Source organism: Lampris incognitus, chromosome 10, assembly GCF_029633865.1.
Source record: "Lampris incognitus isolate fLamInc1 chromosome 10, fLamInc1.hap2, whole genome shotgun sequence".
NCBI classification, from domain to species: Eukaryota; Metazoa; Chordata; class Actinopteri; order Lampriformes; family Lampridae; genus Lampris; species Lampris incognitus.
The window spans coordinates 3,387,911-3,400,689 of record NC_079220.1 but is presented as its reverse complement, the minus strand read 5'-3'; the positions used below and the strand labels follow the sequence as shown (position 1 = coordinate 3,400,689).

Here is a 12,779-nt window from a genome sequence, read left to right as displayed (position 1 = left end):
TTACCACACGGGCCACTTCAGGGTCACATCCAGACCACATGTTGCCCAGAGCACCGCATCTTTGCCAAAAAAGGCCCACATGTGATTTGGCATATTTGGGCCATATTTGCTATTATACATGTGGGCCACTTCAGACTCACATCCCTTTTGTCAGGGCCAGAAGAAGGCCAGCAGTGCCGCATCACTGCCTGAAGTGGCCACATCCGGATGCTGTCTGGGCAGAAAATTGGGATCTGAGCGTAGCAACTCAGTAGAAATAGTAAAGGAAGAAAGGCCTTGTGTTCAACTGGAGGAGTCCAGCAGCTGCGGCTTTCAAAATAACGGAGCCGGACTGCAGCCAGGAGGAGCAGAGGTCTGGGTCCCGACACGTCCCGACGGCGTTCAGGTAATGAAGTGACGAGGCCAATGCGCGTCGGTGTGTTGGAGGCAAAGTGCACCACAAGTTCAAGCCCACCTGCTGAGGAAGCGTTAGTCAGAAGCCCGGCCCGTGTGTTTGGGCTCTGAGCAGAATTAAAGAACCACGTCTTACCTGGAAACGCGACTGTCCCGCCGAGCACGAACAGGACCCAGAAGTGTGCCAAATTTGGTTTGACAAAACCCCACATGGCGTCGCTACGCGTCGTTTTAACTGTATTTCCTGCCCCGGGATGGTGTCCAGAACAAAGTCCCTCTACGTCCTGTCCGCTTTCCTTCTCGTCCAGGATTTATCTCCACCAGGTCGTCCCGCCCCGCCCCCCCTCTTCCCATCGGGGATGGGAGCGAGGTGCAGCCCCATGTTGCTCAACACGCAGTCGTCCTGTCCAGTTTACACTACCAGGGAGCGAGGAGGGACTTGGTGGGCGGAGCCATGCTGTGGCTCCAAGTCAAACCCACCAATAGAAACTCTTGTTCTCATCCATCAGCGTAGACCCCGCCCCATTACGTCAGGTTCAACTTGCAAGCAAACATTTTGGACTTTTACAAGATGGTAGTGAGACCAGCTATGTTGTATGGTGTGGAGACAGTGGCACTGATGAAAAGACAGGAGGTGGAGCTGGAGGTGGCAGAGTTGTAGATGATAAGAATGGGGTTTGTTGGGAGTGACTAAGAAGGACCGGATTAGGAACGAGTCTATTAGAGGAACGAGCATATTGGAGGGTGTGCCATATTTTGTTTGACAAAAATGTATTTCCTGCCCCGGGATGGTGTCCAGAACAAAGTCGCTCTACGCCCTGTCTGCTTTCATTTTCGTCCAGGATTTAGCTCCACCAGGACGTCCCGCCCCGCCCACCCTCTTCCCATCGGGGATGTGACCGAGGTGCAGCCCCATGTTGCTCAACACGCAGTCGTCCCGTCCAGTTTACACTACCAGGGAGCCAGGAGGGACTTGGTGGGCGGAGCCATGCTGTGGCTCCAAGTCAAACCCACCAATAGAAACGCTTGTTCTCATTCTGGGGTACAACTTGTACTCCATATGCACTCCGTATGTACTCTGTAGTTTTCCCCTCCGTCTGCGTGCATGAAACTTCTCACTCACTGCAGACACACACAAATCATGAGGGCCTCTCCGGCCTGGGACAGCAGAGATAAGGGTGACGGACCCACAGACACACCCCGGACACAGGACATGACTAACGTAGATGTTTTCCTGCACTCCTTTGTAAGACAACACCTTGGTTAATGCAGGAAACGTAGGGTATGACGCGACGGACTGCTCTATAAAAACCCACTGCCTCCAGCTCAAGTGAGAGCTTATCCTCACAGACTGACCTCTGTGACTATATGGCTCTCCATCTGCAGATGCATTAAAGATTCTCTGCTTGCTCCACTATTTGTCCGATGATTAGTCTCCCCAGAGGTTGCTGGGGCAAGAGCCCATTTAAAGGATAAAGGAAAATCCACAACATCATCCATCAGCCCATTACGTCAGGTTCAACTTGCAAGCAAACATTTTGGACTTTTACAGGATGGTAGTGAGACCAGCTATGTTGTATGGTGTGGAGACAGTGGCACTGATGAAAAGGGTGGAGGTGGAGCTGGAGGTGGCAGAGATGAAGATGATAAGAATGTTTTTTTTGTTGGGAGTGACTAAGAAGGACCGGATTAGGAATAAGTATATTAGAGGGACAGCTCAGGTTGGACGGTTCGGAGACAAGATGGAGATGGTTTGGACATGTGTGGAGGAGAGATGCTGGGTATACTGGGAGAAGGATGCTGAATATGGAGCTGCCAGGGAAGAGGAGAAGAGGAAGGCCAAAGAGGAGGTTTATGGATGTGGTGAGGGAGGACATGCAGGTGGCTGGCGTGACAGAGGAAGACGCAGAGGACAGGAAGAGATGGAAACGGATGATCCGCTGTGGCGCCCCCTAACGGGAGCAGTCAGAAGTAGGAGTAGTAGTAGTACAGCCTGTTTTATGGGTTTTTTTTACATAAGAAAAGAGTCACGCCGGATTGCGTCATTGTAGACAACCACGTGTGCACTTGCAGTGACTAGAAAAGACATGCTGTGACTAAAGTGTTTAACAGACAAGGTCGCCCGTAACGCGTCACTCAGAGTTCTTCGTGCGCTCCCTGTTGGTCCGGGTCAGTCTGAGATTTTTTTTTTCAAATCTATATTAAATCAAATCAAATCAAATCAATGTTATTTGTATAGCCCAATATCACAAATTACAAATGTGCCTCAGGGGGCTTAACAGCAACACATCCTGTCCTTAGACCCTCTCATCGGATAAGGAACACCTCCCTAAAAACCCCTTTAACAGGGAGGAACCTCAGGGAGAGCACCAGTTTGGATTAGGCCCCAGGCGTTTGAGGAAGAGTTCAAGTGAAATGTAATATCACATTGTAAACATCTGTCCGGTTAAAAGAAAACACATTTTTGATACATTGCACACTTCGCTGTCACTTTGTTGCCTTGACATTCCTTTTTACATGATCAATCAAAGCAGGTTGAATCATCTGCATATAATGTTTAGGTAACACTTTAGTATGGGGAACGTAGTCACCATTAATTAGGTGCTTATTAGCGTGCAAATTAGCAACATATTGGCTCTTAATTGGTCATTATGACGTACTCATGAATGCCTTATTCTGCATGGCCTTATTATACAACCAGTAAGCCATTAACTATGAGTTTTCCCTCTATAACCTCAGAAGTATTGCTTATTAGTAGTACCATCTCAATAAGCTTTGCTTAGTATGGACTTTATAAGGTGGTAGTACCACAAGAAGAGTTATTCTCCCTTACTAACACTTAATGAATATGCTCTGTTCTTACATAACAACACACAAAACTACAAGTGTTCATAGTGTTAAATTACTCTAAATTAAGTTTTTGTTACTTAGAATATGTTCCCCATACTAAAGTGACATCCTGATCATTACTAATTCACTAGTAATTAAGTTTTTGTTACTTAGAATATGTTCCCCATACTAAAGTGACATCTTGATCATTACTAATTCACTAGTAATTAAGTTTTTGTTACTTACAATATGTTCCCCATACTAAAGTGTTACCAGTGTTTATTGTTCAATGTTCATCTGGATACAATGTTTATTGACAGATATCTTTCTGTCAGTAAACATTGTATCCAGATGAACTGATTCGACCTTCTTTGGCTTTCTTACCTGGATTGCTGAGCATGCATCAAGACACTTTCTTACGCGTTGTTTTTTTTTTGGAGTTTATTTTTATTTACAAAAAAGTTCAGCATCAAAAAGCCTTTAATTATAAAACACTGATTTATAGAAAACAGTAACAAGTACATTTACAGCAATGACAGGTGTGGTCAGGGCCCTCTGAAGGAAAGTAATGCTTCACAAGTACTTCATACCTCGTGAGTTAATAACTTTCGTTCAACTCTTCACGTCACAAACTTGCACCAGCGGCAGTGCTCTACCTCAACGCACGGCTCCTCAAAGGCAACTTTGGCACCGCGCTCTACCGGCACAGCTTATAGCTCCCTCCCGGCACTCCACTGTCCACATGAGAGTGCTCCAGTTTTATTTTCTATAAATAAACATAGAATTTTGTATTTACATGAAATATTGACATCAGAAGGTATTCCTTTAAGGAATTTTCTTCAGGCGTCAGGCCCTTGTAATTGCTGTTGAGGCAGATGACCACATGTCCCCCGTAACCCTCCCCCCCCCCCCGCCATTCCCGAGCCCTCACGTAATATAATAAAATCAGGGAGTGACACTCTCAGGATGCAGTGCAGAGCAGCCAATCCTGCTGGAAGGGGTCAGGGGTCAGGGGCTCTGCTGAGTTCTGCACGCAGCAAGTGGAAATATCCACAGCAGGATCCCTTTTCAAACGATTCAACACCACCCTTACCAGGGTGAGTGAGAGATAAAGTGTGCAATGAAATCGCGAGTCGTGAAGCATCTGTATATAGATATGTATGCAATAGTTACATTTGCACGTTGAGGTTTGGGGACCAGAACCCGCACAATCCAGGACGTAATGTCTCGGTCAAACGAACCAAAAACATTCCTGATCACACTATTCCTTTTGTGCTTATGAAAAAAGAACAGCGACTTAGAGGAACGTCACACAATCTCAAGGTACAATCCTGAAGATTCACATGCAAATAAATGTTGCTGTTGTTGTTGACGCTTTCTCTCTCTGGTGTGTTTAAGAATAAAGGTACTCTGTGAATATCCAAATTATGAACAGTGTAGTGGTGTGTGATAAGGATGATTGGTGTCTGGTAGGACTTTGGCAGGTAAAATGAGAGGGTGCATAGTGTTTTCATCTTCATCACAGCAGCCAGATGAGGAAGAAGAAGGCGGGTCGTGTTGAGTGTGACGAAGAAGTGAAGGTGTTGTGTCCAGCCAGCAGTTATGACAGAACAAGCTGGTAGAGGACCAACACATAGTACTACGTCCATAAGTACAGCTCAGGTTCCACCAGGTTCTTTCCTTTCTTCGCTTTCTGCCCCATATGAACCCAGGCGTCCACACGGCCTCCTGCAGAGTAACACACACACCGAGGCTACTGAACCTCCTGGTCGGAGCTTTTAAGTGAAATGAAGTTTTTAAGAAAAAACAAAACAAAACAATACACAGAAATCGGTGCAGTGTGCAATCGAAGTTACCAAGGTGTTTAGAATCAGGTCCATAGTGGCCAGCTGCCCGCGTGGTCTTCAGCCCATCGACCACTTCAGTTCCTTGTGGTAAAGACGGGCCACTGGTTCAGAGTGGTTAGAGCTCTCCATCTCGCCCCGGAGGTGCACACAGTAAACCTAATACAGGTTAGTCATGGGGACTTGCGTGTCCCATCCGTTGTGAGCGACGTTGCCGTTGGGCGTGCTGAAGTTGGGGTTTTTGAGACTGTAGCGGCGCATCTTGGTGTTCTTGTAGTAGATGGAGTAGATGAAGATGAAGATGACCGAGATCACCACCACCACCACGGCTACCAAGCCTGCTATGAGGGGCAGGTAGTCCTCTGTGAAGCAAAAGACACAGAACACACCATCCGAGGTTAGAGAAAGACACCATCTCTCCACCCTGATCTGTTTAAACCGACAGTAAAGACACCATCTCTCCACCCTGATCTGTTTAAACCAACAGTAAAGACACCATCTCTCGACCCTGATCTGTTTAAACCGACAGTAAAGACACCATCTCTCCACCCTGATCTGTTTAAACCGACAGTAAAGACACCATCTCTCCACCCTGATCTGTTTAAACTGACAGAAAAGACACCATCTCTCCACCCTGATCTGTTTAAACCAACAGTAAAGACACCATCTCTCCACCCTGATCTGTTTAAACCGACAGTAAAGACACCATCTCTCCACCCTGATCTGTTTAAACCAATAGTAAAGACACCATCTCTCCACCCTGATCTGTTTAAACCGACAGTAAAGACACCATCTCTCCACCCTGATCTGTTTAAAACGACAGAAAAGACACCATCTCTCCACCCTGATCTGTTTAAACCGACAGTAAAGACACCATCTGTCCACCATGATCTGTTTAAACCAACAGAAAAGACACCATCTCTCCACCCTGATCTGTTTAAACCAACAGAAAAGACACCATCTCTCCACCCTGATCTGTTTAAACCGACAGAAAAGACACCATCTCTCCACCCTCATCTGTTTAAACCGACAGAAAAGACACCATCTCTCCACCCTGATCTGTTTAAACCGACAGTAAAGACACCATCTGTCCACCATGATCTGTTTAAACCAACAGAAAAGACACCATCTCTCCACCCTGATCTGTTTAAACCAACAGAAAAGACACCATCTCTCCACCCTCATCTGTTTAAACCGACAGAAAAGACACCATCTCTCCACCCTGATCTGTTTAAAACGACAGAAAAGACACCATCTCTCCACCCTGATCTGTTTAAACCAACAGAAAAGACACCATCTCTCCACCCTGATCTGTTTAAACCAACAGAAAAGACACCATCTCTCCACCCTGATCTGTTTAAACCGACAGTAAAGACACCATCTCTCCACCCTGATCTGTTTAAACCAATAGAAAAGACACCATCTCTCCACCCTGATCTGCTTAAACCAATAGAAAAGACACCATCTCTCCACTCTGATCTGTTTAAACCAATAGAAAAGACACCATCTCTCCACCCTGATCTGTTTAAACCAATAGAAAAGACACCATCTCTCCACCCTGATCTGTTTAAACCAACAGTAAAGACACCATCTCTCCACCCTGATCTGTTTAAACCAACAGTAAAGACACCATCTCTCCACCCTGATCTGTTTAAACCAATAGAAAAGACACCATCTCTCCACCCTGATCTGTTTAAACCAATAGAAAAGACACCATCTCTCCACCCTGATCTGTTTAAACCAACAGAAAAGACACCATCTCTCCACCCTGATCTGTTTAAACCAACAGAAAAGACACCATCTCTCCACCCTGATCTGTTTAAACCGACAGTACAGATACCATCTCTCCACCCTGATCTGTTTAAACCAATAGAAAAGACACTATCTCTCCACCCTGATCTGTTTAAACCAATAGAAAAGACACCATCTCTCCACCCTGATCTGTTTAAACCAATAGAAAAGACACCATCTCTCCACCCTGATCTGTTTAAACCAATAGAAAAGACACCATCTCTCCACCCTGATCTGTTTAAACCCATAGAAAAGACACCATCTCTCCACCCTGCTCTGTTTAAACCGACAGAAAAAGACACCATCTCTCCACCCTGATCTGTTTAAACCAATAGAAAAGACACCATCTCTCCACCCTGATCTGTTTAAACCAATAGAAAAGACACCATCTCTCCACCCTGATCTGTTTAAACCCATAGAAAAGACACCATCTCTCCACCCTGATCTGTTTAAACCAATAGAAAAGACATCATCTCTCCACCCTGATCTATTTAAACCAACAGAAAAGACACCATCTCTCCACCCTGATCTGTTTAAACCAACAGAAAAGACACCATCTCTCCACCCTGATCTGTTTAAACCAACAGTAAAGACACCATCTCTCCACCCTGATCTGTTTAAACCGACAGTAAAGACACCATCTCTCCACCCTGATCTGTTTAAACCAATAGAAAAGACACCATCTCTCCACCCTGATCTGTTTAAACCAATAGAAAAGACACCATCTCTCCACCCTGATCTGTTTAAACCCATAGAAAAGACACCATCTCTCCACCCTGCTCTGTTTAAACCGACAGAAAAAGACACCATCTCTCCACCCTGATCTGTTTAAACCAATAGAAAAGACACCATCTCTCCACCCTGATCTGTTTAAACCCATAGAAAAGACACCATCTCTCCACCCTGATCTGTTTAAACCAATAGAAAAGACACCATCTCTCCACCCTGATCTGTTTAAACCAACAGTAAAGACACCATCTCTCCACCCTGATCTGTTTAAACCGACAGTAAAGACACCATCTCTCCACCCTGATCTGTTTAAACCAACAGTAAAGACACCATCTCTCCACCCTGATCTGTTTAAACCAACAGAAAAGACACCATCTCTCCACCCTGATCTGTTTAAACCAACAGTAAAGACACCATCTCTCCACCCTGATCTGTTTAAACCAACAGTAAAGACACCATCTCTCCACCCTGATCTGTTTAAACCAACAGTAAAGACACCATCTCTCCACCCTGATCTGTTTAAACCAACAGAAAAGACACCATCTCTCCACCCTGATCTGTTTAAACCAACAGAAAAGACACCATCTCTCCACCCTGATCTGTTTAAACCAACAGTAAAGACACTATCTCTCCACCCTGATCTGTTTAAACCAACAGAAAAGACACCATCTCTCCACCCTGATCTGTTTAAACCAACAGTAAAGACACCATCTCTCCACCCTGATCTGTTTAAACCAACAGTAAAGACACCATCTCTCCACCCTGATCTGTTTAAACCAACAGTAAAGACACCATCTCTCCACCCTGATCTGTTTAAACCAATAGAAAAGACACCATCTCTCTACCCTGATCTGTTTAAACCAACAGAAAAGACACCATCTCTCCACCCTGATCTGTTTAAACCAACAGTAAAGACACTATCTCTCCACCCTGATCTGTTTAAACCAATAGGAAAGACACCATCTCTCCACCCTGAAGACATACAGAAGACGAAGTTGAAGTTTAGGTTTTTACTGTTGGCCAAGAAAGTTTTGCACATGCAAGTTTGACCTGATGGGGTGCCAATACATGAGGACCTCTAACAATGATCTTTAGCACACAAGCACACGAGAACAACACAAATGAAGCCAAGTGCAGTTTGTTGGTTCAATTTCCATCCATCCATCCATCATCCAGACCGCCTATCCTACTCAGGGTCAAACGGGGATGCTGGAGCCTATCCCAGCAGTCATGGGGCGGCAGGTGGGGAGACACCCTGGACAGGCCGCCAGACCATCACAGGGCCTACACACTCACACTAGGTTCATTCATTAGGTTCAATTTTACCTTTTAAAATCACCTTCACTTCATGGGAGGTGCTACCGACGGCGTTGGAGGCATTGCAGATGTACGTGCCCTCCTCGGACGCAGTGAGGTTTCCCCCGGACACGCGGACCATGGACTCTACGTTTGAGCTGTAGAGCCACTGGATCCTCGGCGTTGGATGGCCGTCGGCCTCACAGACGATAACTGCAGGGTAGCCCCTGAATACTGGTATTCTGTCTTCAATACTTCTGATGATGGGCTTATCTGTGGGGACACGCCCGACAAGGTCAAACACGTGGTTCCAGTCTGTCTCTGCCTGGCGCATACTTCTGACAAACGCTGACGTGTGTGCGGAGGAGATGGAGGTGGGGGAAGGGGATGCGTCTCTAAAGCTAGGCTGTGGAGATGAAACTATAACTGACAGTTTGCAATTTTTTGGAGTTTCTGTCTTCATGCTTGTCTAACAAAACCTTGGACCTTCAGCGAGACACGCGCGAGTGTCCGCTCACACAGACTGAACTGCTGAAAGTCACAAGGATAATGAGCTGAAAGATGCAAGAGATCTTACAAGAGACGGTGGCGTGGAAAGGATTGGAATCCATCGTGAGAGGAAATCGGCCCGGTCCCTGGTCCAGCTGAGCCTCACATCTGTACGGAGCCTCTTTCTGACTTCTGTCCAAGGTGATGCTGGTCTTGAACGACTTACTGACCGGTGTCCAGACCATGTTGTTGATACAGGACATCTTGTTCTCAGAGGGGCAGCTGGTCAGCGGCAACTTATCTGATCACCACAGGACAATTTTGACAGAAAAAAAAGAGAGGTAGAAATAAGAAAGCGGTGCACCAGTCGGTATCCTGGTCAGAGTTGTACTTACAAGCCCAGCTGATACTCACGGGGACATAAAGTATGATTACATATGCCCAACAATAATATTCAAACCAAACATCTGATTGTTGGGTAACCATGTTAATGAACATTAATGAATTAGATAAACAGCACTCAAATCAAATACTACTACAGCGTTAGGGTATTTATGGATTGGTCTTTGTCTGAAATAGCACAGTGAAGCAAGCATAAAAAACGACGTTAGTCTGGATATAAATCTCCAGAACTGTAACTAAAACAATAGCAATTATCCAAGGAATGAAAATTATTTTAGATTTTGTTTTTTTTTTGGGGGGGGGGGGAAATCTGGGATTAGCATGTCTTTGGACGTGTGTAGAAACTGGAGTTCCCCGGAGGAAACCCAAACACAAGAAGGACATGTGAACACGGAACTGAACCCAAGATCCTCTTACCGAGAGGCAACAGTGCTAACCAATAAAACACTGAAATAAGACACCTGTAACTTAGTCACCATGAGCTAAAGTGGACTCTACACGTTTTGGGCGAGTTTGCTTTGACTGCATGTAAGCTAAACTCCACACCAGAGCTTCCAGAAACACCTCTGTGTAACTCCCAATAAGTACGACCAACTTAATGCTTCAATGCAGACTAGTTTGGTGGACACGTCTGACTGAACTGAGAGTTCCCCAATTTCAGAAAAGGGGCTCCATCCTGGTTTGTGAGGATTTGGACGGTTGTCTCATTGGACTGCGTTGAAGCTCAGCGAGACGGTTCAGAGTTCCTCGAATGTGAAGCGATCAGTAGAGTTTTTGACAGTATGTTTTTGAATGATGTCTGACGTTTTCATGCAGTCTAGGTTCAAAAAAGTCAATGTTTCCTTTAAGAACAGATTACTGAGAAAGCCACGTGGATCCAACATACTGAATTAAACGGCCACAATTTGATAGTCACAATATTTCGAAACGAGACAGTATATTCACATCTGACCAGTGGTGGATCTAGAGATTTTTTCCTGGGGTGGCAAGACTGTGTCCCAGAGGTGGCAGCTGCCACCCCTGTTGCCACCCTGTAGATCCGTGCCTGTGAGGGGGAGGGGGGATTCTAAATCGGCAACTTCTGTTTGAGATGAGTTTGGTGCGGGTCTCATTAACCTTCACCACGCATGTACATAAAATATACTTTAAAAACATATTATCTGATTTATAAATGGGGTGGCAAGACTGTGTCCCAGAGGTGGCAGCTGCCACCCCTGTTGCCACCCTGTAGATCCGCCCCTGCATCTGATTTGGGTCTGGAGAGGAACCTCTTTTGAAAAAAAAAAGTCTTATTTTAACGCGTTCTCGGAACAAAGTCAAGCACGTTTTCGGTGGGTGTCGGACTCCGCCAAGGTTGTCCCTTGTCTCCATTTTAGTTTATGATACAGTACAAATCCTGTTTTTCCCCCTGTATATAGAGAACATTAACACCATATCATGTAAATCACATGTACACGAACCTTCTCCCTATCAGTTCACTTCCTGTTAGGAATTGTCCTGGTTCTCGGCAGCTCTGCTTGACTAGCACTGCCCCCCCCCACAAACACACACACATCCAAGGAAAAGACAAAGCTACTGTCAAAAATAGAGAGAAAGACAAAGGTTCCCACCTGTGGTCAGTATGGTCTCATTCCCTTTGTACCACCTCACTGTCAGGTGTCCTGCAGCAGTGATGTTGATGATGTCGCACTGCAGCTGGTACTCCATGCCATCCACCATCAGACCCGTGTGATTCACAGCGTAAAGCTCGACTCTGTCCGGTTTTCCTTTGGAGGGAATTTCATCGGTGTTAAGACACAAAAGGAAAAGCTGGCAAACTTAAAGATCCAGTCCATTGAAAGTCATGCTTCCACTATCATTGCATTTCTTCACAGGTTTTTTGGCTACACTTTATTTTAGGGGGTCAGAGGGGGTCAGTGGTGGATCTAGAGATTTTTTTCCTGGGGTGGCAAAGGGGGTGGCAAGACTGTGTCCCAGAGGTGGCAGCTGCCACCCCTTGCCGCCCTGTAGATCCGCGCCTGTGAGGGGGAGGGGGGATTCTAAATCGGCGACTTCTGTTTGAGATGAGTTTGGCGCGGGTCTCATTGACCTTCCCCATGCATGTACATAAAATATACTTTAAAAACACATTATCTGATTTATAAATGGGGCGGCAACTTCAGAGAGACATGGTGGAATCTGAATAGCAAAATTGAAAAAGTGAAAATATTACCTGAGAAACAAACCGGAAAACACATACTGCTAATCTAACAACCGCAACAAGGCCTATAACACGTGACATGTAAACAAAGAACTGCAAATAAATATTGAACCAGTCCCAAAAAACGACCGGAACTTGAAAACTACTAGAACGACCGCGGGCGGTCATTTTGACCTCCATGGTTTTCAAACTCTATATTGTGTCAAGATAAATACCCAGTTGAGATATTAATGCATCGCATATGTTAGTATGGCTGTTAACAAACTAACTGACACCAAAATTAACATTTTAACGACTATAATACTATTTTTCAAACAATTTAAAATGGCCGCTGTCCAACGCCTGTAAATACTGCAGCGCCTCGGTGGTAGGCATGGCGCGTCTGTAACCAGACATGTGGACAATAATCAAACATTAAGTTTAGACTATTTCTCTCCACTGGAGGGCGCTAGAGTGTTTCTAGCACGGAGCAACGAACTTCACGAAGGAAATGACGCCACCAACACGCGTCATACATAGTGACATGACGTGCACGATGACGCGCAAATTACGAGCGGCCGTTTTGACCGCTCGTGGTCGTTTTAGGTAGATCATAACTTTTTGTGCAATTGATGTAAAACTCATTTTCAATGCAAATATATGCAGTTTTAGGAGAAGTCAGGCAGCGGCAGGTCTGTATCCCCCCCCCCCCACAAAGTTATTGTAAACTACTAATAAGAAACGTTAGCCCCTAGCTAGCTAGCGGGTCCGACCCTTTAGCCGAGCGGTTAGTGACGTCGCCTTGTGGTGCAGTACACCTCGTATCG

General features: G+C 45.5%; 1 protein-coding gene across 1 annotated transcript in view; it reads right to left on the bottom strand.

Annotated features, from left to right (window-relative positions):
• si:ch211-66e2.5 (hemicentin-1) overlaps positions 1 to 12,779 on the bottom strand; it is a 48,308-nt gene that overhangs the window by 18,182 nt on the left and 17,347 nt on the right. The window contains exons 5-9 of the mRNA XM_056287587.1: positions 11,384 to 11,539; positions 9,460 to 9,672; positions 8,913 to 9,155; positions 5,250 to 5,428; positions 530 to 692 (exon numbers count right to left, since the gene is read on the bottom strand). Of these exons, the coding sequence (XP_056143562.1) occupies positions 530 to 692; positions 5,250 to 5,428; positions 8,913 to 9,155; positions 9,460 to 9,672; positions 11,384 to 11,539 (954 nt within the window). The remainder of the gene's footprint in view (positions 1 to 529; positions 693 to 5,249; positions 5,429 to 8,912; positions 9,156 to 9,459; positions 9,673 to 11,383; positions 11,540 to 12,779) is intronic.